Source organism: Emys orbicularis, chromosome 22 (assembly GCF_028017835.1).
Source record: "Emys orbicularis isolate rEmyOrb1 chromosome 22, rEmyOrb1.hap1, whole genome shotgun sequence".
Taxonomy (NCBI): Eukaryota; Metazoa; Chordata; order Testudines; family Emydidae; genus Emys; species Emys orbicularis.
Window position 1 is genome coordinate 20,938,870 of NC_088704.1, and position 25,259 is coordinate 20,964,128.

At 45.1% G+C, this 25,259-nt stretch overlaps 1 protein-coding gene across 1 annotated transcript in view; it reads left to right on the top strand.

Moving 5' to 3' along the window:
• The first annotated feature begins 7,604 nt into the window (after positions 1-7,604).
• AJAP1 (adherens junctions associated protein 1) overlaps positions 7,605-25,259 on the top strand; it is a 63,807-nt gene continuing 46,152 nt past the window's right edge. Inside the window, exons 1-3 of the mRNA XM_065421153.1 lie at positions 7,605-7,748; positions 17,070-17,143; positions 17,953-18,731. Coding sequence (XP_065277225.1) covers positions 7,605-7,748; positions 17,070-17,143; positions 17,953-18,731 — 997 coding nt within the window. The remainder of the gene's footprint in view (positions 7,749-17,069; positions 17,144-17,952; positions 18,732-25,259) is intronic.

Genomic DNA, 25,259 nt, shown 5'->3' on the forward strand with positions numbered 1-25,259 from the left:
CTGAACCCCTCATTTCTGGCCCCACCCTGGAGCCCACACCCCCAGTTAGAGCCCTCACCCCCTCCCGCACTCCAGCCCAGTGAAAGTGAGTGAGGGTGGGGGAGAGTGAGCCACCGAGGGAGGGGGAATGTAGTGAGCAGGGGACGTGGCCTTGGGGAAGGGGTGGGGCTAGGAAGTTCGGTTTTGTGTGATAAGAAAGTTTTCAACCCTAACAGAGACACAGAGACAGAGCTAGGTACCAAACCACCCCTGACAGTCAGTGGGAGCCGGGTGCGTAAGTCATCTCTGTGCCTTTGGATCTCAACCCCACTGCCAATGCTGAATGCTGCACTTTGTTAAATACTGCAAGCCAGATCCTGAACTGGGGTCAATTGGTGTAGCCCAATCAAAGTCAGTGGAGCTACAAGGATTTACACCCGCTCAGGCTCTGGGCCTGTATTTCAAAAACAACCAGAGAGCTTGCAGAAGCGACTGCCTCGCAGAGAGAGTTTAGCTCTCTGTATCCTGTCAATGTTCAGGCTGCTACTTCCAGACCGTTGGCAGTTAGCTAAGGATGAGGGGCTGGGGCTGCAATGTACTGAGCCATGACCGGGTGCCAGAAAGCCAAGGGAAATGAATGGCTAGTCTGAGCAGCTGCCCTGGTCAATATCTTTTGTGTATCCCATGATGTGGGGCTTTCTTTAAAATGCCCCCAAGTGGCTGACCTGATTCATATTCTTCGGGGCCATCTTTCCTCGATGCGGACTGAAGCTTCTATTAACCTTGAGAGGAATCAAATGAATCCAAAATGTGACAAGAGCAGAGAAGAGTAAAATATTCAGATTCCTCCCTCTTATTAGCCCCCACACAAATGTGTCTGAAGTCTGTGTGGTCCGGCCACATGAATGCATGTGTTTCTCTTAAGCTATTCGTGGATAGCTTTCACTATTGAAGGGTGACCTTCCTTTGAGGAACAATTTTCCTAAACTGTATATCAAAGTAAATTCATTCTCCATCACTGGAAATATGGAAAACTAGATTGGGCCCGTCACTGAGAAATATACTACAGGGAGAGACCCTTTACTGGCTGAGGGATGTGACCAGTTTAATCTGTTCTGTTGCTAATTTCTGGGGCTCTTTAGTGTACCTTTATTGTGTTTTCCACAGTCTTACTTCCTGGGTTTGCGCTTTGTATTTGAACAGGATCTTCCTGTCTTCTTCCTTCCCAGCCCAGCTACCTTTGCCATTCACTCTTTCAGTGAAATCACAGTGCTGAATTGCCGTGTATTGTAGGTTCATAAACACAGGACAGCGAATACACTTCAGGGTTTGGAACAAAGAGAAGTTGAGCTGAGGAAAGAGAAAAGCTGCAGCACAAACATAGATAACTCAGTACCAACAAAGGGAGCACAGACAAATACAGGCCATGTAAACTGCTATCTGCAGCGACATTCGCCTCTCCATCCTTCCAGTGTGAAAGTCATCCTTTGAGACATGGCTTTTTTTTTTTCACAGTAAGATAATGAATTCTTGTAAATTTCTCTCATAAGAAGTCATTTTCTGCACTTCATTGCAAGAAATAAAACTGTCCTGGCAAAGATGCTTCTTCTTTCTCTTTAGTATACAGACAGTATCTGCCTTATTAAAGTCAGGCTGCTGTGAGGAAGCCACATTTTGCTGGAACAGAAGCTAACATCATTTTACAGCTCTCGTTACAGAAGTGGTTGTACTTCTGGCTTTTGTGGGAATATTTTTTATCTTAGTTTTGCTTGGTCTTTGGAGCTGTAAACTGCTCTGAGTTAATAAATCATCAAAAACAAGGACATAACCTTGATTCTATGTGCAATATCAATACATTACTTAACGCAATCGTGAAATGGAAGAACAGTTCCATTTGTATAATTCTGCATTAAAAATCAGCAGATCTCTGCATTTTAAATGCGGCCTGCAAAGTGTCTCCACCGCCATGGGAATGAGGGGCCCCCTTTTTTCATGGGAAATAAGTAGCCTATGAAAAGGATGCAAATGAGCATTTCTGTGCCATTGCCTACCCTATACTCCAGTGACGCTTTTGAGGCTTCAGTGAAATGGATTTGCAAATGGCCTGCAACCTGGTGACAATTTGTGTGTTGCAATTTGTTTAAGCCATTCTGTGGCCATGATCCTAGTTAATTGCTTTGACAGATTACCAAAATCAGGGATTTCGAGTCTGGTGGGCACACAGTGAGTATCTTAATTTGTCAGCTGCTGGGATTAACCCCTTCCCTGACACATAGGATGTTAGTAGCTCTCCTGGGGTTCCACCTTCATCTTGCTGGGAGCCCATAGCCCTTTGTGAAGGAAGGATATTAGTCTGAGAGGCATCTCTCTCAAGGAAAAGAGCCTTCTTCTCTAGTCCTAGGCCTGCTATTGGTCACATGATTAATACAAAGGTGGTAGGAAGTGATTTCTTCATTAATTTCTGTTTGTTGAGTCCCTCTAGGTATAGTCAGGGACTTCAAGAGGCACATGGAGGGTGTGTATGTGTTTGACCTTCTAGATCCTAAGAACATTTCACCCCAAACCCAATATGAAATACTCTTTCCCCCCATTTCCCTCTTGCTGTTCATCATAAATGTTAAGCGTATATTTGGTTTATTCCCTCTTCTGAGTGCAACTCTCTTGTGAGTTTCTTTGCTGTTGGTGAATCTCAGAGCACTCTCTCATGCTCGCTCCTGTGTCATTTGCTCTCATTAATCCTATGCTGTAAAAAATCAAAACCAAAACCAACCACACTCCATGATAGATGTGTGTAGAAGCAGGAAGTTAAGCCCGTGTTCTGTGGGTGGAGATATAAATGACACATTGTGGGCTGACCGCATCTCCATTTATTTACTCTTCTATGGTGCTAAACACCATGGTATTTGAGCATTTCCGCTCACTTCGAGAAGCTGTGCTCTCTTGCACCAGGGCAGCGTTTGGCTCAGCATGTCTGGTAGGTCTGTAGAATGCTAAACAACGCACCTGGCTGAGATCTGACGTCGATTTTGCCTCATCGTCCTACTTACGGGTTTTCAGTGGCTTTCAATAGTTTCCAGCAGCAGGTTATTCAAAGATGTCTCAGTGAACTGGCTCGTGTTGGATAACTCTCTGGCAGGGTCATTTGCAGCCGCTCTCTTGCACAGCCCCTGCTAAGCCTTTGATTCTGTGTGAGAAATAGCTGAGACAGACCAACAGAGACTAGCCGTTCTCTAGGCATGCAGCAATTGGAAGCTGCCCCCAGTGACGCAGAAGTGGATAATTTCCAAAACAATGTCACTTCCCAAAACAGAGCTGGATTTTACAGACCTGAAAACATGGCACCCAGTGAATTAGAAAACAGGCATTTTCCCAAAATACCAGCTTTTCTGAAAGGATCTCTTTCTTGCCCAGTAAGGGCAGCTTCAGACAGTTTTGACCTCCTGCTCCCTGAGTCACAGAAGCACAAGTAGCTGGGATAAAGAAATTAGCTAGTGCAAAGTCAGGGACTCAATAGGCGCTATCCTCATTTCCTCGAGGCCTCACGTCTCAGCATTTTCTCCTTTCAGCCAAGGAGAGTTACCTGCGATGTGCTACATTTGCCCTCCACACCACATTGCTGGGCCACTGAAGAGCAATGTCGGGCACCGGCTCTCCTGGAAGCTGAGCACCTTGTCCTCTTAGAGGGAAGATTTGATTGTTTATTACTATGAATTACTCGGTTGGCATTATTGTAATACGAGACCAGGGACCCACTGACCCAATGTGATACAAACACACAGCAAGAGATACTCCTGCCCTGAAGACCATGCAGTGGTAATGGAGAAGACAGGCCAAGGAAAGCACTGTTATCCCCCTTTTACTGAGGGGAAACTGAGGCCCAGAGAGGCTGAATGACTGGCCCAAGGTCACATGGGGAATCTGCTGCAGGGCAGAGAACTGAATCCAGATCTCTGAGTCCCAGTCCAGTGCCTCAACCACAAGATCATCCTTCCTCTGGGCACTGGAATAAAACGCTTGTGGTTGGCAGTTCACACTAGAGATCGAAGATGACTTGTGGATAAGAAATGGACAGAGCTGTCAGCTGTAACTCAAAGTGAACTCAGCCCATTCTGCACGTTGCAAAGGTTGGGTCCTTGTGCTATACTGTAGCTCATTATACTCTCTCTATGTCTGACAAGTCTGATACCGCCTTGGGGACCAATACCCCATACGGGATTGAACTCACAGAGGGTTTGGCCAGCTCTGCTGGGTCCTGTCTACAAATGCTGCTTTCAGGTCAATGTTATTTACAGTTTGGAGAATCCTTGTCTATTTAACCAGTTAATCTCCGTTTATTTCTAGTTGTCATCCAAATGGCAACTGTGCCAGGGACTTTCATAGCACTTCTGAAGCAGCAACAAGTAGCCGGTCGATTGGAAGGAAAGAGCATCAGAGATTGACTTCTTCTGTGGCAGATGGTTGGCCAGAGCTGAGCAGCTCCAGAGGGCAGGGCAGAGTAGACTGTAGTGACAACCCAGAACACAGGCAGCCAAGGCAGCAGAATCTCAGTGTATCCCCGCCTCCTCCCCGCTAGCCCCACAGCTGGCCTCCTCAAAGGGTGGACTATCCTCGGAGATCCGTTACAGTCTCAAGAGGCCTGTAAGTTTCCACTAGAATATTGCAGGGATCATATCAAAAGGAGGGAAAGAACATTTGTAATGGGATCCGCCTTTGAAGAGGAAGAAGAAATCCTCTCTCCACTAAGGCAAGAACAATGCTCCTTTTCAAAGGGAAAATTCAAAGGCAGTCCGGGCTAACTAACTAACTAAATAAATACACGAAGCCCCATATGAATCCCGCTGATTAAGCAGTTAGATTGTTGTTCTTTTGCCAAAGAGTTGCCTGATTGCATGTTCACTTGCTAATTCATTACATGGAAAGCACCTATTTTCTAAATTAGCAGCTAAAGGTGCAGTTGTTATGAGCATGTGAATGCAAATGCAAAATAGGAAGCTAATGTTGCGAGTCAGGACAGAAGGTAATTTACTCCAACCGTCTTCATTGTTTTGAATGAAATTGTTTTTTAAGGTTTCTGTTTGCAAGATATCGCTCAATGCCAAGTTCAGAAACCCTGGTGATATTATTATACTAGGAAATACAAATTGCATCATTATCTTCTTTGGAAAAAACAAACACAAACTTTTCTTTACTGCTCATTATCTTTTCCGACCCATAAGATAACCACTCATGTATCTAAAGGATGTGTATGAGGGTCAGATTGTGAAACTGATACACAAACTATGGACCCCGATCTGTCATGAGGAGGTAGATTTCAGAATGACAGGACACAAGCCACCTCGCTCGGGATTCTGTCAGACAGGCTGAGAGAGGCCTGGGGCTGTATTTGCTGTCCACTGTGCCACCCACTTACCCGTGGCACACAGTCAAGGGCATAGGTGGGCATTTAGCATATAGAGAATAACAACAACAGCAATAATAGCCTTGCGCTTACACAGCATCTCTCATCCAAAGATCTCGGAGCGTTCAGGGATCTGAAGGACATTAGCTGAGCATCACAGCACCCCTCTGAGGCAGGGACTCATTACAATCCCTGTTTTTACTGATGGGGAAAATGTGACACAAGGAGTTGACATGACTAGGGGTGCTCAGAGCCAGGACTAGAATCCAGAACTTGTAATTCCCAGGCCTCCTGGCTATCGATCGCTAAATGATGCTCCCACTACAGATGCAGCAAGCTCAGGGGAAAGAGCTTCTCTGGGTATCTAGGCTTCCTCAGCCCGACCCAGGGGAGCTACGGCATAGACTTTAAAAGGGTCATTTCTTTTTGGAAGCAGCATTATAAATGGTTGGCTGCTGACCCAAACCTTCTACACCTCCTGAGCCTGGAAACTGGGCTGAGAACTTAGTTTGACCAGGTTTTCCTAGGAGTTTTTCCGGCACTTCTTGTTCCCACTGCAGCAGGGGGTACAGCACAAATAATGTTTGGCAACTCTGGTTCTGGTTTAAGCCAGAGCCTGAAAGTGAACAAAGTAGATTAGGACATTTAAGACTCTTCAAGCATGCATCAGTTTGAGTTTAGCTTTAAAAATGGGTGCAGGTTTTAGGGACTGCTTCTCCCATCCCTGACCCTGGATGACGAGGGAGGAAACATACATTCTTGCCACTGAATGGATGGGGAATAAAAAACTTTGCCAGCAGAGAAGGCATGGAGCTGCTGCAGCAAAAGCACAGTTTTCAAAATGATATTGCCCTGGCATGAGCGTGGAGTGGAGCCATTTGAAATTATTTGTTTCGAACTCCCCCAAATTTCCGAGTTTGGCTGCATCATCATCAGCAGACTTGAGCCTTGGACATGAAAGCACAGGATTGGACTTTTCAAGATAAGCAAAGAGTGCAGCTTGCCGAGAGCCTGAAATTATTGTTTCTTAAGTGCCAACTCTCTACTTCATCAAAGCAAATTGCTCTGTTTGGAAGAATTTAAAGAGGGCCTTTCATACTGGGGGAAACTTTCAAACATATCACTTAAAGCAGACAGCCAGACACTTGGTTTTTCAGAAATGCCTTGCTCTGTGTTCAGAATATGGAACACAATCATGTTTAAACAGAGGGACCCTCCCTATCAACCTGCCTTGGATCCTGCAGCAAAGTTATAAATTTGAAGTTGGGATGACAAAAATAGCAACGCACTGATGCCACGAATGCAAGATTAAGGCTCTACTGCTCAATCTGGCAGAAAAAGGGGCCATCTATGAAGGAGTAAACTTTCCTCCTTGCACGGGTAGTGGATACCAGCAAAGCTGATACAGGGAGGAACCAGCCAAGCAAATAGGCTGTAACTCTCAAGCTTGTCAGCCTAAAATTAGGCACCAAAACTCATATCCAAGCATCTAAGCAGGTGGCTTGATTTTCACTAGTGCTGAGTACCCACAGCACCTTTTGAAGGCAGTAAAAGCTGTGGTTGCCCAGCTGCAAAACAGGCCACTCTTATTCAGTTGCCTAAATACAGATTTAGGTGATGAGCTTTCAGCGACTGCATTTGGGGGTGTGCTGGCCTTGGCTGTGAGGACAGTCCCACTCTAGGTCCTTGGAAGAGACAGCATTGGCAGCCTCTGACATCTGCAAATGTAACCCCTTTTTCCCCCGTAGAGCCCTGAGTGCAGGAATCTCCACTCAGCACTTGCAGGAACCAGGAACTGAGCTGCAGGAATTTTGTTCTCTGATGAATTTATTCATGATCCTTAATTCCAGAAATAAGTCCTGTGGCTGTGCCATGGATTTATGTGCAGCGCAGCGGGGACCCTGGACCCCATCAGGGAACTGTGGCCTAGCTCTGAAACAGTTACCTGCCACGCTTGCTCCTGTAAATGGTGTGTCCAGTCCACACTGAGAACAAACACCGTGTGGGAAAGTGGACCCCGCTACCAACAGCTGTGCACTGCCGTTGTTGGGCTTGTTGTGCCAGTGAGCCCTTAGCTTGATCATCCTTATCTGTCGGCTGCTGGAGGCCATTCCAGGGCATGCTGAAGACGCTGTGGGTGCGGGTAGAAGAGGTGCCTGGAGTTAGTTCTATTGCAGGATCATAGAGGTGCATTTCACAGCGGTCAGACCCCCAATTCAAAGGCACCATGCCCACCTCTCTGTCTCTCTCAGGTGAAGCTGACCTAGAACACTACAGGCAGATTCTCACCGATACGGTTGCCAAATGTATGTCAGAAATGATTAGTGTGAAGGAGAGGAGAAGAACCTCCTTGGCTGACATTAGGGGACAGGTAAAGGAGAATGCGTCAAAAGCTGGACCGTCAGCCTTCATGCCCTGGAGAGGGGCTAGGGGTGGAGGGGCCTTCCCAGCAAAGCTTCCCCCAATATTGTTTTTTCACCACTTCTCCCACATGCCACATTTCCCCATTGGCTCAGGCCTGCGGGCCCTGGCTCTGTGTTTGCTCGGATGAAGCGGTCAGAATGGATGTCTGTCAGAAGGCAGGGGTTTTCCTGCAGTGGCAGCGCTGCTTCTAGTAAATAACGCACCTCTGGTCGGCCCGGGGCTAAAACCAGTGTAGCAAGATAGGCACCTTCCCGGGGGCATCTCGCTCTCAAGCAAGAATCTCTCTGCCAAACTTACTACGCCAGAGCCAAATCCATCCTGGGGGAACTCCACTTACTTCGGCCGGACCAGGACGAGTTTGGCCTCCAGTAGCTTTATCCTGGAGACAAAGAGAACATCCCCTGGAATCAGTATGCTGACTCCCCCTAGGGAGGATATCCCAGGGTACCCCTATTCCCCCAGTGTCTCTATCCTGAGCTAAAACACTCCCTCACTGCTGAGAATTAATGACTCCTCAGTGAGAACAGTCATGGCCAAACTCCATCCCTTAGTATCTTCAGTTACCGTAGTTTAGACACAAACCCTGCCCTTTATAGTCACAGTCACAGTCACGGGGTGGCTGCAGTCACTTGAATGCTACCAGCCTTGCTCCCTCTCAGACTCACAGGTTGCTGCCTTGTGCCCCCATTCTGGGCCCTGCTCAGAGGTGCAAGGGGAACACAGCCCTCTGCAGGGAATTGCAGGTGCTAGCCTCCCCAGAAAGGGGTCAGACAAGAGTGGGGTCTTGCTCCCCCCTATTCCTGGGGCAGTGACAGTGGCTGGTTATAGGGTAGGGAGAACGTACTTCACCCTCTCCCAGATAGTGGAATGGCTGCTGCCTTGTGTGCCCTTTGGGCGACCCGGAAGGAACCCTGGCTGTGATTTCCTCTGCAGCACCTATGTGTGACGCAGTGATGGCAGCCAGAGGATGGGCCCTGTGCGCCTTGCCTTGCCCTGGAAAAGTTACTTTTACTGCAGGTGCTGCTGTTGCTGGCCCTTGTCTTCCTCTTGTAAGGGCATTGCATTGCTGTTCTCTGCAGTGGTACAGTGAGGACAGCAATTTGCTTCATTGTCCTCATCCTTTAGTTCCTTTTCTGCTGAACAGCAATGCCTGAGCCCTCTCCTTTGGTCTCCCACCTCCACTCTTCTATCTACCACCTATCCCCAGATTCTGCCCTAGCCATGCAACCAACCTGTCAGAGCCGCCACCATCCCCTGGCCTTGGGCATGAACCTCACATTCCCCACACATCCACTTTCTCCTAGAGTCCTTCACTCCCCCGCCAGCCATCAGTCTACCTTCTTTCTTACAATCAAGTTAAAAGAAAAAGAACCTAATTAAAATCTAAATAACAGACTTGTAATTATCATAGTGTTTAATCCTAGACGTTGTGCCTTTGACGCACTATAATTTAATTTCACGACTAATTATAAACTAGCAAGAAAGCCAATCTATTTTTTGATAAGAAAGATGTATTGCAATAGATAATGTACTCTGGAAGCCTGTCACAGCCAGCCTGACATACTCTCTTCTTGGAATTAAACTTTTCCATCAACAGTTTTAATTGGTGCCAGAGCCATTTGGGACAGTTCCTGATAATGTTTCATGTTAGCCCCGATCTGGAAAATACTTACCACTCTTGTGCTTAAAGTTAAGCATGTAGGTGAATGTTTGCAGGAGTTGGGGTTCCTTTGGAAAGCTAAAGCTTTCTTTGCCTTGCATTAGATAATGTGAGTGAATTTAGGGCTCATAATGCAAGGGACTGATTGCGAGAAAGATGGGGGGGTGGGGGGATGATACAAAATGTCATTGACATTGTTTCCCATTTTTAAAAAATTGAAATTCAAAATGTTGATGACATTTTTTCTTAGAAACTCCAAAAATTCAGGCCAGCTGTATAGCTGGTCGAGAAATGGGGAATAAATATTGCATAAATGTTCAATATTTTCCTTATTTTCATTGAAATTCAGAATTCTCTGAGAAAATTCATTGCAATATTGAACTTTTGCAAACTCCAAGCAGTGCACTGATAACACATCTGCAAGCCCTGCCATTGCATCTCATGCCTGGGCTGCAGCACCCCCTGCTATTTCATTTCCCCGGATGCACACACACACGCAGCTCTGCCACTGTGCCTTGTTCTTGGCATGTAGCACATCCCCTTATATTCCAGTCTGCGTGTCTCAGCACATCAGACTGTTTAACCTAACTTAGAACTTGAACTGCATCTCCAAGTGCACAGTGATGTGTACCTTCAGCCTATTGACCCTTTTCTAATGGAATAAAACGCCTCCCTTTGGGGTATTTGGCAATAAATTATTCCAGCTGCCGAGAATGTTTTCCTTAAAACTGTTCTTGCTTTGATCTGCTATCAGTGAAGAAGATGTAGGTAGCATAACTGAAGAGGGGGGGCGTAGCCATTTCTGTGTGACTGACAATGATGCATGTCCCAGCAGTCCTGCATCTCAGAATGGATGGGCTAGTCTTGGGCTAATCCGAAGAGTATTTATTATCTGACGGATTCCACCTAGAGAATGCTCAAAACCTTATGAAGATCTTCCACTATGGACTAGTATCCCTAGTAGCTAACAAATTGCTAAGCAATGGCCTAACTCTAAAGGCAGGAGCTGGTCCAGTGGTTCTAGTCTTCACCATCCTGAGCACTATCACCTGACAAAGGGGCTTCCAGGCCAATTTGAGAACTCACAACATGGATCCCGACCTGTGATTTTGAGGATGAGGAGCAAGAGGGAGGCAGTTATTGGTGGATGCATTAATCCTGTCTTTAGCTTGCTTTATGAGGGAGGGATGCCTACGAATGGGATGCAAAGTTACCCAGATCCAGGTTCCACCTTTTCCTATGGTTCCCCCTGAAAGTTTAATGCAAACTTGAGTTAGAAATACCTGAAGTAGACAGAGAGATGCTGTCCAATCCCAGAGCCCTTCCCACAGGACAGAACCAATTCATGTTAATTGATGGTAATTAATAATTAATAATAACCTTATAGCCAAGGATGACTCTATCTAAGCCACCTATTACTGTGCTAGCCAACCAGTGAGGATCTCAAAGCAATTTACAACCATCAGTTAAGCCGTAAAGCTCATGAGCAGCCAGTGAATGTGATCAGCTCCATTGTAGAGATGGGAAAGCAGAGGCACAGAATGGGAATATGATTTCCCCACTGCTATTTAGTGGGTCAGGGGCATAGAACCCATGAGTTCTGACTCCTGCTCTCCCACTCTAACCTCCTAACACACGGTGCATCAAGAGCTGAGAGAAGGAGCGCCCTTCTTGCAGGGCACCGGCTCTGAAGTGCGCCTCGCTTGTTCCTTTGGAGTGACTGCCACAGAGTCCCCATTGTTAGTTCTGAACAGTGGAGTGGCGTGTTGCCTAGACAACCAGAACTCCTACACATTGCTATTTATTCTGAAAGACATTTTACCTTCTCCGCTGTTGCGAAACCCTAGGAAGAATGGGGGTCACATAAGATTCCCTCCTGCAAGGTGATGGGGCTTTGATGGGGCTTTAGACTCCTGCCCCAAATGCCCCTTCTTGAGGGGCGCCATTAGGCAACTGGGAAGTTTGCTTGGCTGGCAAAATGTCATTTAGAGTAAAGTCCCCTGACCTGACCCCACTCAAATGTACTGTAAAAAGTGAGGCTAATTGGGATGTCCACATAAAACTGGGACAGGGTCAGATGCCAGCCAGCCAGCCAGCCATTATTAGCATTCCTGGTCTTTGCATTCCAGCAGTGCATGGAGTGTGCTAGGCACTGACCACCCCCAGGAAGACCTGGTCTCTGCCCTGGTGAGCTTATACTCTAAGGGCCGGGTTGAGTCTGGGAATGATGCAAGGAGCCTGTGCATGTGGTCCGAGTGCTTATTTTTGCTGTGTTGGGGCTGGTTTTCGCTGTGCTCTTATGTTAATATCTGCTAAACCTCCTTGCCATTTGCAATCCTTCTCCGGGTTGCCTACGTGTTCCTGTGTCCATACTGGCACTGCTTTTTACAGGTTTACTTCTAGCACCAGCGTGCTGGTTGTGCTGGTGACTGGCATGCTGCATACTCGTACTGGGATTTTGGCATTGTTCGGGGCTAGCTAATTGCACTCTGCTACATATATTTTGGCAATGCAGCAGGGTCAGCTAACGGTATGCTTGTGTACAGTATGTAGACTAGTAACTATGAGCCTGGAGTTAGCGTTTTTGTTTTACTGCGCTGGTGTTCCTAGAAACAGAGCAACAAGGAGATATTAGGCCAGATTCTCAGCTAATGTAGCTCGACATGGCTCTGTTGATGTCCATGGAGCGGTGCTGATTTACATGAGCTGAGGACCTGGCCCTATTATTTCAGCTTGGTCGTGTGACAAATGAACAAGGGAAATATGAGGAGTGTAGAATATACCATATTCTTGTAGGCTGTGAACCCAAAGCCAGGGAGAGTTCGGATGGGTCACTGGGAAGCTCACAGCAGCTAAAGTGTGGCCACAATCAGATTATGGCTGGACTGGGCTTGGCTGTCAGCATTTAGAGGCTACTAACAAAAGCGCATCGTTCCCATCCTGTTTTCTTCTTGAGAAACAGCCAAACAGCGAGTGACTGTGTATGTGTGTTGGTCTGCATATGCCATAAGAATGTACTTCTTAAGAGAGAGATGTTGTCAAGGAAGGCAGACTGCATCTCTCATTCCTTGCAAGGAGAAATTCCAAATCATATAAAAAAGTTAGACAAAGACCGAAATGGAGTCTGACATGCCATTAGAATGACAGCAGGGCTGTGAATATTATTAAGGTGAATCTGTGTTTAAAGTTCTCATTGGAAAACTGAACTCCTGGCTTCTAACCAGCAGAGAGTGGGTGTTACCTACTGAGCCACTGACATGCAGCATATGGGAAATGGCCCTTATGCTGGAATGTAATTAGTTTCACATAGCAGGTATGATAAACCGAAGCTTTGAAAATCCAGCAGGGGACCATGCTGCATGTTTGACTCCAGAGAACAAACCCTGGTACAAATCCCATAAAAATGTATGATGAATAAAATAACAGATTTGAACTTTTCTAATAACAAAACAACAACTCTGGCCAGTAGCTCCATTATGTGCCATGAGATATACTCCTATCAGAACGTGAGTTCAGCCATCTCAAAGAGTTTGCAGCTTAGTGCAGAGAACATGAGGAAAGCTGGTGAGTGTGCAGTCATGTCCTGAAATCTCTCAGAGCGTCAGGAATCAGATTACTGTATGGAAAACAAACAGAAAAAACAATAAAACTGAACTGAGTTTTGGGAAAAAGATGCCACCCCTAGAGACCTATAGATCAGGCTTCCCCTCAGCAGCAGGGGCCACACATAGGTATGAGACAGGAATGCTATCTCCCCTGCCCATTCCGTCCTTGGCTTCTCTCCAGCAAGGGGGCATCTGGTGCCAGTTGTACTGTGGTTTTTAATCTGATTAAGGCACATGTCTACAAGGAGCTGGACAGAGCTGACTAGCTCCTTTGGCATGCTCTGCCAAACCGCCCACAGATAATAACTGCTTGGATTGCTGCTGGCTAGAGCTGGGCTTACACCAGTGACTCGGCGGGGAAAGGCTGCATCTGCCATTCCGAATCTGCAGAATGGTCCAGCCACCCAGAGGCGGGCTGGTATAATGCAGCAGCCACTGTGAAGACCCCTGGATGGTTTAGCGGCTCCCTTTGGCTTTTCTCCTCTTGCACTGAGTGATACTTCAGAGTGCTGCTATAACCACACCGCTCCGCCTGCTTTGAATCTCTACTCTAACTTCCCATTCTCCACCGCATCAGAGCCAAGCTTCTTGTCTCTGTTTAAGGCATTTTCATTATTCTGCCCATCCCTGATGGTCAGCTGTTGTAATGCCCTCCCCTCTGCTTTCCCAGTGGTCTTAGAATCCTAGAAATGTTAAGGCTGAAGGGACTTTGAGAAGCTATCTAGTCCCGCCCCCTTCACAGAGGCAGGCCAGGTAAACCTAGACCATCCCTGACAAGTGTTTCTTCAGCCTGTTCTTAAAAATCTCCAGTGGCCCTCAGGGATTCCACAGCCTCCCTTCCAAGCCCGTTCCAGAGCTTAACTGTCCTTTTAGTAGGATGGTGCAAGCTTTGAATGCCCATGGACAGCTCCATGCTTTCTTCCATGCTTCCCTTTTGTATGGAATGCCCTCCTTATGCCAATCTGCAAAGCCACTACCCTCTCCTCTTTCACATCTCTCCTCAAGACCCATTTCTGCTATGACTCCTACAAGAAATCTGCTGGCCAGTGCTCACCAGATGGGGAGAGAGGATTTATTTATTTAAAAACAAATCAATATTAAGAGATTTTGCAATGGCTAATGGTAATTCCATGATCTCATTTTTGTTACCTATGACAGGTCCCCTCTTTATGTTTGCTACACTCATCGTACCTCATCTTAAATTCAGTTGTAAGATCGCTGGTGTAGGAACAGTGTCTTTCTACACGATCACTGCATTGCCAAGGGAATCTCACATCTTCATACATAGTGGCACGAGTGAGGTTCTTATTGGGTTCTCACAAAAACATTCCCTTTCGTTGGGGTCCTAATGGTTTGGCCCATCAGATGATGCTGTGCTGTGTCGGACATTGTTTTGTTTTCTAATTCAAGGGGAGAGTCTCTCTCAATTTTGCAGTTGCCTGAAAGGATGATAGTAAGGCTCCAAAGAAGGAAGTGTCTAGCCTCCCTTTTTGGGGACCTAAAAGAGTAGAGGGGGCACGATCAGGTACTCGGAGGTGCAAGTACTCAGATTTGTGCTTCTGTTTCAGTTGTGGGGGCAAAGCTTGAGGGCAGAGCAAAATTCACGACAATTTTTAGATGTGATTTTTCAAGGAAAAAAATCTCAACGAACATTTTACAAAACCAAACCCCATTTTCTTTGGCTGAAATAAGGAGAAAATGGAACAAAGCTGTGAAAGGAACAAGGCAGTGAAATGAGGGGAAACCAAAAAAACCCCAAAGAGAGTTCATTTGGGGGGCATTCAGTTTTTCTGTTGAATAATTGGAAAGTTTCAAGAAGACAAAAGTTTTGAATGAAAAGTTTTGACCAGCTCTGTTTGCAAGTACAATGACTTCTAAGAAAGAAGAGGAGGATGTGATTTGGAAAATATGGCCCTACATAGAGAGGTAGCTTTTTAAAGTGGTGGTGGACTGTGTTTCTGAGTGTCTGGGCCTTATTCTTATCTACCTTCATTTACTCAGGCACCACATGGGTGTAAAAGTGTTACCAGAAAAGAATGGTAGGGATTCGTCTCTGCTTTGCACTCGCATGAATGACTGCACAGGATGTCAGGCAGGAAAGGGTTAGTCCATTTATTCATGAAAGGCACCTATTAACTCCCACTGACTGCAGTCCCAGCTTTCCTTGGGTAAATGCTGTATAAAGCCAACTAAAGATTTCAGGAGTTTTAATGGTAAGAGTAATTAACCACTGGAAGTGCTTACCTTGTGTGATGCTGGATTTTGCATCACTGGTCATTTTAAAATCAAGATGGGATGTTTCTCTAACAGATCTGCTCTAGGAATTATCCTGGAGAAGTTCTCTGGCCTGTGTTCTACAGGAGGTTAGAGTAGAAGATCACAATGGTCTATGGAATCTATGAATCTATGATTTGGCCCAATGATTCTTAAGAGAAAAGGATTTGGGCGTGTATCTCAGATATTGTGCTGATTATTATTTTAGCAAACTGTACTTCAGATTAGTTAAGTAAAACTTTAGGGGGGCGGGGGAGGTTAAAACTGAAAACTTTGTAGCCCGGAATAAAAGTGGAAAAGAAGCAATGCTTCAATATGAAAGAAAGTCTGAGTATTTTAAATGAGAGCAAAATAAAAAAGTGACTTATGGTGACAATTCAATGCAAGGTACAGCTATTCATTTTATGTGCAAAGACTAATTAAAATTAAAGTGCACCCCACTGCACTTTCTTTATTGCCTGTAACATACCAGACCCCTTAATAAAACCTAGAGCACAGGGTGTGCTGCAGGGATGTAAACTGGTAGTTAATGATGTAATATACAGTGTATTGCATTGCTTAGCCAAGCAGGTCAGCCTGGTAAATGAACTCCGGAGATAGCTGCTCTGTTTGAAGCACCTGATTAATAACAATTGGGTTACACATGCAGAGCAAGAGTACAGCCACTCTTAGCCTGTAGCTGATTAACAAATTTGCATTCCATGCACTTTAAGAAGAATAGAAAACCACTTAGAATATTGTCAGTTCCCCGGCCTGTTTTGTTTTAACTCTGTATACCTCTCTGATCATGCCAGATCTGATCATTCGTTATGTACAGTCAGCAGGCTGTAGTTCATCTATTTTTCTGTCCTGTCTGGTTCTGTTTCATTTCATAAAATGTTTTACAGCCCCATGGAGGTGCAGTGTAAAAAGGAAACACAGACTCTTATTCCAGGATCACGTCATCACAGAAAGGAGAGAAGTGACCCATTAGGTCAGTTTTCCTAGATGCTGTTGACAACAGAGGTAGAAGGATATAAACAGTGATCCCATAAGGAAACTAAACTCATCATTAATATAATGTTATGTTGTTTTAAAGCTGTGTATTGGAACTGTACTTGTGTAAGTGGCACACTGTAGCTTGGTACTCTTGCTAGACTGTCCGTGGCATAGCTATTGGTATCTGTATTTTGAATGAAGTTAGGTATGTACCCAGATCTAGAATGTTGCCATGCCAATTTCATCATTGCTGACAGCACAGTTCCTGAAGATCAGCAGCACTGATGTTCTGCAGAACGAGGTTTCATTTCCTGTGGGCTACTTTCCTTATGGCTTTCGTGGCCTGGATTTGGGATTGGATTTAATTAGTGTGAAATGTCAGGTCTACTTTGGGAGCTTGTGAGAACGCTGCAGGTAGGGAAAATGGATCAGTCAATTTGCCTGCGTGCGTGCGTGCGTGTGTGTTTGAGAGAGAGAGAGAATTTCATCTTACTGGATTCAACCCTGAAGTTTCAGAAAAAGTTAATTTGTTGTACGTTGATATATTTTCTGTCTCTGAGTTCAGAAAACTCTTGCTGATGACCTTCTAATTTAATTATCTCATCTCCTTACATCTAATGGGCATGGACTCCAGGTAGATAAATAGGAAGGAGATGTAGGGAATGGTTTTTTGTTTTAATTAGAAAAAATAATAATTTGATATGGAAAACCTGCATTTGAGATGCAAAAATTAAAATATGTGAATTTATAGATAAACAACATATTTAAAGGCAAGGAAGAGAATGAAAATGACTCCTGTGAAGGCACTGTTATTGAAGGCTTCTGGTGTGAATCTGTACATTGATAATTAATTAATTACACAGAAAGCCGGGGGAGACATCTTACCAGCAAGTGAAATGTTTATTCTTCATAACTACAAAGGCAGCCCCAAATTTGCAATGTGTTTCATGCAAGCAGTGTGGAGTATCCTTGAAGTCAGTGAGGCCCAGCCGTCTGTGCACACCATCGGCTGCAGGATCTGGACCTTAGAGGTAGATTTGGGTTAATGAAGTCAAGTCTTTTATGCCAGGATTAGTAACATGAGTCTCCTTCTCAACCTGGCCATGACTGGAAATACCTCTACTCCACTCGAGTTAGATTTAAGTTTGTGAATAAAGAGACTGAATGTTGGGAGCATGAATATCTGTTATATACTGTATCTAGCTAATATACAGTTCAGCTAAGAATGCTGAGTTCAGAAATGCAGACACGAGACATATTGCTAAGGACTTTTCATAGTAGAATCCATTCTTGAGTCATTCAAAGCATGGCAGTGTACGGGTTCTGTTCCCTACTTAAAAAATATTTAAGCCAAAATTTCAAAACTGGACATTGATTTTGGATGCCCCAAGTTTTGGGGGTTCAACTTAAGACACCTTGAGGTCACATCTGAAAATGTTGCCCTTAATATGTAGAAAAGCAGATGGCTTATTCTTTTGAAGCTACAGAAGTCATTTTCATTATATTTCTTCTGGTCTGGTTATCAGATTTTTCTTCTCAACCTGGGTAAACCTGGCATGCTACTCTAATAGATACACAAACATTGCATTCTAATCTGTTACATAAATCATTTTCTTTCTCTTTTTCTAATACAGTTCGATGTCTGTCCGCAGGTCAGGTTGCCCAGTAGGAAGCCATGCTTGGATATTAATAGCCATGTTTCAACTAGCCATGGATTTCACCATCTGTGAATCTGTAGCCCAAGGCCAAGGGTTTAGGCTCCTGCAAAGGCCTTCTCACTGGCATAGATTGTCCCATAGTCCTCTGTGGAGTTTTAAAAATGGACAGCAACTGAGGATTCCTGGCCCTTTTTGGAACCATGTTTCTTCTCATCCTGAACGATCTCATGGGCAAATACAAACATATCATTCAAAAAGGCCACACAAAGCCACAGACCAGTTAGCAGGCCTTCTTTATAAAAGCATGCAGTCCAAGCATTCCGCTACTGCAAAATCAGCCCCTTCTGTTGTAGATGGGAGCAGCAGGAGTACAGACCAGCAGACTCATTTGAAAAGGGGGAAAAGGCACCTCCGAGGAAGCAATTTTGATCACAGAGACAGCAGGCCCACCACGGTGCCTGAAGTAATTGTATGGGGCCCAACAGGGGAAGAGGACTCCATAGAAACCAGTACGTTCCCTGGGAATTATGGCACCACCACAACTTCTGCTTTACAAACCAGAACGACTACTGTGGCAACCACCACCACCACTACTTCCACCACTGTACAGTCTAAGGGGTTCACAGCATCACCTGTGCCAGGGCTTAACACACACAAGAACAACCCTGGCAGGATTAGCACAACGGAACCCTACACCAGCCACAAGAGCAATGGAAAAGAAGCCCGTCCACCTAAGATAATGGGAGACACTACAGGTATTTTCTGTCTGTTTACAGGGTTTTGTTTTAATTGTTGATCGGGCCGAGTAAGAGCAAAGAACCTATTGCCGAGGGCAGAGGTGTATCCTATATGATGGGCACCAATGAGGAGACTGTAGTGTGGGCCCATGCCACAATATAAACAAGGTGCAGTGTGTGACGAAGGCTTCATATTGTGTTTGCTTTGCCAGGCTGCAATCATCATTAAGGGGTAATAAAAGAGAACATTATAGTATAATGTCCAGGTTTCAAAACAGTTAAGCAATTTTCAGTTAGGGAAAGGTGGGTGAACAGCTTTGGATAAAATGAAAACTGATCTGAATTTTTATCTGAAATTCAGATCAAACTTTTTTTTGTGATTTGCAAAACATTTGTTTAATCTTTCTATTGTATTTCAATCTTCCTCTGCCTTCTTGGGTTCCCCAGGAATATAGCAGTATTTTGGGCCTAATCAGCAACAGGAAATCTCACTGGAAAGAACCTCACTTCTTCGGATGCAAGTGAGGTTTTTACCCACGAAAGCTTATGCCCAAATAAATCTGTTAGTCTTTAAGGTGCCACCAGACTCATTGTTGTTTTTGTAGATACAGACTAACACGGCTACCCCCTGATACTTCACTGGAAAGACTATCCCAACAAGATTTGCAGCCTGGTTTTGCAAACTCAAGAAGCGTCCAGATTTTGGGGTGTTTGTCCAACAAAATATTTTGCTGCTCACATATTTCTTTCTAGTCCCTTTCATACAATATGTCACTAATCATCTACACACTATGGTTGCTAGCTCTGAACTGCAGACAGATTCTATATGCAACATGCAAGTCTTAATCCCTGAAAAGTGTAATAATAATCAGTGTATTAATGTGGCACTCTGGCACAGTACAATATGCAAACAACATAGATTGTTAGCATTTCAGCTTTGGTGACTGCAGAGAAAACAATGAGTGTGGTTTTCACTATTCTTTCCTTAATTTAGATGCAGTTTTTCATTACACAGAAGCATTCAGCAACGCCTGCTGAAGTCATTCTCATAATTGTTTTCTGCCTTACAATAGTACTTATTTCTCATGCAGACTGGACACAAAGGTTACTTTAGTGCAATTTGAGCTGGGAGAATGCTGCTAAAGAAATCACAAACCTTTGTTTCAATGAGAGCTATCGATTCCTTTCATTTCTATTCAGGACTCTTCTCATTTGTTCTTCACGAACATTTGTTGAGTGAGTTTGTGTTTGCAAGAATGTTCTCAGTTAGAGAACGTGCTGTAAGTATCCATGTTGTGATACATACGTATGGGTGTCGATGATAAATGTGTGCAGGCCATCTCAGAAGCTCTTTTTGGCCTCAGGAGTAGAAACAACTTCACTTGACTTAGGTGATCAGACACACCAAGTTCTGAATACGCAAATGAAACAGTCGCATTGAGCAATCCATGTGCTGAAGCGTGTTCACTTACAACATTCCTCAAGTTATTGTGATTAATTAATGTATTGGTAAAAAATCTGCAAAAAAAAAAAAAAATCTACAAAAAAACCCATGTTCTTATGTTCTAATTTCTTACTAGAATCAGGGGATAAGTCCTTCATTAAACTGTTCACTGTGACTAGTTTGTTCAGAGTAATTCAGGCTCACCGTCAGTCTCCATCTAGCCTCTGCCAGGGGCTGTGGGCTTGCAACATCTCACTGATCGAGTTGGTTTCTGATCAGACTGCAGTGTAAGTGTTAGCCTGGGATCTCAAATGCTCCCAATTCTCTTCAGCATCATGTACAGTGTATGATATTAAAAATAAAAACAACCCATCAGCGCAGCACTTTGGATTACCTAGCGTCCCTGAGGAAGCTAGTAATGGGGTCAGGCTACAGGCATGGAGCATTGATTAGTGCTTAGTACTTGGACACAGCACCTAGCAATAGGGGGTCCTGGTCCAGGACTCTTGGTGCTACCTCAGTACAAGTAAATCATTTTAATAACAACCACCCTGGGGTTGTGTTAGAGGCAAGGTCTTCTGTCGGGTAAGAATGTTGCAGAAAATGGAGAGGAATTGGGCATTAAAAAATGAACACTAGATAAGCAAATGAGAACTCTGATCCATCATCTTTATGTAAGACATTTGCTAGGAGTGTACAGAGAGTTTGCCTGTTGCCTCTATAAATCCACATGCTTAATCAAATTCAGTGCAGCACTCATTTACTATAGTATTTAGTAATATTTAGGAAAATATACTATTTTCCATCGACACCATTTGCTGTGTGGGTATGGGTGGGAAAGCAGTTTTCATTTATTCCAAATTATATTTATTTATTACTAAAGTTATCCTGTGGGACAATATTATGTAGCTTGGCAAATTAATTCACATTACATTGACGGTGAGTAGTCCAATAAGTCAGATGCTTATCTGAGAGTGCATTATGAAACCCCATAATTCTATCTCCATCCTGATTAATTTCTCTAATAAACCCTCTTCAGAAAAAAATGTCACTCCTAACTTCAAGAAGTTATTCATATCTGTGAAAAGGAGCCCAGCCTACACAGCAGTGGAAATGTCAGCCTCAGCTGGCTCAGTTAGAGACAGAATATCAATCACACTTTCCAGCACAAGAAATCTAATCAGTTCATATTAAGACATTTGATGGAATGTTAAGATTTACTTCCAAACCGCGTGTTGTTTTCAAAGCAGATAGTATCAAGTCCTATTGTTATTAGCAATACTTACATCTGTAGCTAACTACATTTGTACACACACATCTGAAATCAAATTGGTGCCTTCCACACATATTTACACTGAGCAAATTCCTGTTTATTGCTGTGACTTAATTACAAATGGTATAACACTCTCAAAGTATTACAGGGTATTGTTCAGCTGCTGGGATATCAGAGGAATGAGTCAGAGGAGAGTGTTCCTCACCCTGGACAGATGACAGACTTTTTGTCTAAAATGTGACTCATCATTCATTATCCCTGTAATGTCAAGGTTCATTGACAGTGTTGCCAGTCAGTGGTCCTGTATCTGGGACACCGCTCTGTGATCTAGGCACATTACCTAGGTCAGTAGCTTGCATCTGAGTTGTTGCCTTCTCCTCTGGTCTTTATATCAGGTAGCCAATGTTATGATATTTCGGAATTGCCCAAGGTTTACTGAGTAGTTTGAAGATAATACTGGCAGTTTGGTAAGAGTATCTGACAGATATATATCACTATTCAGGGGAACATTGCAATGTGTTTCTACTTGAGCTATCAAATGACTACTGATAATTGTCAGTGAACAAACTGGCCTTCAGCAGATTTCTCTCCTGCCCACTAGGATGACAGAGAAATGATCTCAATAGATCCAGTAGACTGTAGGATTGGGATATTGAGGGGGTGTTTTTATTTGCTTTTCTCACCATTGTACGTTTGGTTGAGTTGCTCTGTTCAGTACACTGACTTCAGCAGAGCCACTCCACAATGAATTTGCTCTCCTGGTTTGGCTCAGAAGTGCCCACAGTGATTGTAGCAAAGTCTTAAATTTGTACTGGTGATCGACCTCCGGAGGTTCAGTCTGGAAGTGTTGTCCACCATTAGACAGTAGCTGGAGCAGGCCTCTAGAAGGATTCCTGAGTTCGGTTCCTGGCTCGGACGCTGACTGAGTCTGTTAAATTGAGGAAATAACATAACCACTCAGTACTGCAGTTTACCTATCTGTAAAGGGTGGTGTCATGGGGTGCTCTACTCACCAATGGAGGGCTTCCTTCTGGCAGTTCTGGGGGTTAACTCCACCTAGTTCAGCATCCCGGTTCTCTTCCATCGTTGCCACTCTCCTCCCGCTCATGGAGACATAGTACAGCCATTTCGTGACTCAGCCCTTCAGCCAGGTCACTCTGTGTTTTTCCCTTCTAGGAGTCTTTCAAAGACCCTCTGCACCAGGGCTCCTACCCCCTTTCTTTCTCCCTTACCTCAGGGAGAGAGACTGCAGGCTTCTTCCCTCCTGACTCCTACACTATCACCAGCCTCCTGGCTTGATAGGAGCCCTGCCTGTTCCCTCACAGATGAGCTTCCTACTAATTAGCGCCCTCCACACAGCCTAAATCTCCCCCATTTGCAGATTAATTGGTTGATTGGGCCCACCTGGCCTTATTCAACTCTCTCAGGGCGGGTGTAGGGAGCACACCCCATCATAGGTGCACACTGAGACTTTTTGACTATCAGACCCCTTTCAGATCTCTCAAGTCGGGCTCCCAAAACTTGAGGCACCTAAAATCAATAGTCACTTCTATAAACGTAGGCTAGAATTCTAGTGGCTCTGCAGTTGTGTGTGAGGCATGTTTAACTGCTGTACAGTGAGGCCCTACAATATACAACACACAAGGAGACAAACATAGGCATGTTCTAATGAAAGAAAACCCTTTGATCTTCATAGCTATTCATAGTTTGTTCTCCAGCTCAGATCAATCAAAACTCAAGGATGAGATAGCACGGACCTAGATGAAACAATGCTTTGTAATTTTTATTTTTGTACTGGAATTCGCTTACTCCTTTTCAAGGATGTTCCTCCAGCTGCTTTGTCCTTGTCAGCATGACGCCTCTAACATCCTTTACCGTGTTGACGTGCTGACAGTCACAAAGTTTTGCTGCGGTCTGACTGATGTGGCTCTTGCTGGGATTTTTACCATTTGTGGGTGTCTGAACAGCTTCCTAACCTCAGCTTTGCAGTCCAGCTGTGAGAGCTGGACGCTGTTCTAATGAGAATCACAAATGAAAGGGCAAGAAGGTGCATCTCCTGAACCCTACATTCGGGGTTTAAATCCATGGTTGTTAGTCACCCAGGGCTGAGTCCTGTGCCCCTTGCCAAACTGAGTATCCCTCCTCCAGCTGCTTGAGGCTACAGTCGCCAGGTTGTTCCTGCGGGCTCTGCAGGGGACAGTGATTCACAGAATGCTAGTGGATCTGCACAGATCAACAGGCCTTCATCCTGCCCGGTCTCCACGTAGCCTGTGCTGAGAGATTCAAGATCCAAGCCAGCCTCTCCCAATTCTCCCATCCTGTCCCAGTCCCCTGAAGGCTCATGCTCAGCCTGTGCTTCTAAGACATCTGGGAATTGAAATTCGCCAGTTGACTTTTATCTTTTAGCTCTTAACTCTCATTAGGGAGTTTTCAGAATGATTTGAGTTTTCGTTAATTGGCCTCTTTTACTGAATAAGTGAATACAATAAAATACTGTTGCTGGCTAAAGGACTTTTCTGACCTTAGCCCGTCCACCCTAACTTGAATAAAACCTAAACTCTGAATATCCCTTTGTTTTCTTTATCCACATTAAATATGCCGGCTGCCTCAGAGACTTTTTTGGGGTGGGGTGGGGTGGGGGGGGGCGGAGGAAGCTTTCCACTCAGCTCTTTCCCACTTCCTAGGTTAAATCCTAATAAGGACTTGCAGTTTTTTAGGTTTTTTTTTTTAAACCACCACAAAAAAAATAAAAACCTCCCCCAAGATGGTTCATGATACATACACTGGGGCACAAAAGGTTAAAATTCTATTGGGGGTGCAGTGGGTGTAGAGAGTAAATGTTTGATGGAAACTAGTACACAGTGGAAAACTGATGAAATAAATTAGAGGATATAGGTATATACACACAGTCTGGGCCAGATCTTCCTCCAAACTCCAGTGATGGTTAAGGGGTGTGAGCTGGGATGGAGCATCTTCAGAGAAGGAAACCTAGGTAAAATAAATATTGCTCCAACATCTAATATACCCCCCCCCTTTTAAAACAAATACCCTATACAGGTACTTACTGATTTCACCTGCTCAGCTTCCCACTGGGATAGGGTTACCATATTTTGAGTGTCCAAAAGGAGGACACTCCACGGGGCCCCGCCCCCGCCCCCCAGCCCCGCCCACGCCCCCGCCCCAACTCCACCCCTTCCCCAAAGTCCCCGCCCCAACTCCGCCCCCTCCCCTGCTTCCCGCGAACATTTGATTCGCGGGAAGCCTGAAGCAGGAAGCAGGCAGCAGGTAAGCTGGGGGGGTGGGGGGAGGAGGTGCGGCCCAGTCTGGCCCCGTCCGGCGGCCGGCCCCGGCGTCTCCAGCCTGGCTCGGCTCGGGCCCTGGGGTGCCGGCCCCGGGCCAGCCCCCGGCCGAGCACCCCCGGGCCAGCACCGCCGGCCCCGGGCCAGCACCCAGCGGCGCCGGATTTTCCCGGACATGTTCGGCTTTTGGGGATTTCCCCCCGGACGGGGATTTGAGTCCCAAAAAGCCAGACATGTCCGGGAAAATCCGGACGTATGGTAACCCTACACTGGGACCCCAAATTATGTCCCAGGCCCTGGTGGTTTGCTCCTACAGTGTGTGAGAAATACCGAATATTGCTGTGCTGCAGCTGCGTTAAGTCAGAAGAAACATTACAGTAGCAGTGGGGTCTCCCTGCATCCCCCGTCACTTCTGCATGGAAAGGCAGCAACCAACTATGTCTTTAAGCACTGAGTAAAGTATCCTATCTTTATAATGACATACATATGTAAGGCCATGCATTTTTCAAATTCTGCTGCTCTCTGCTATA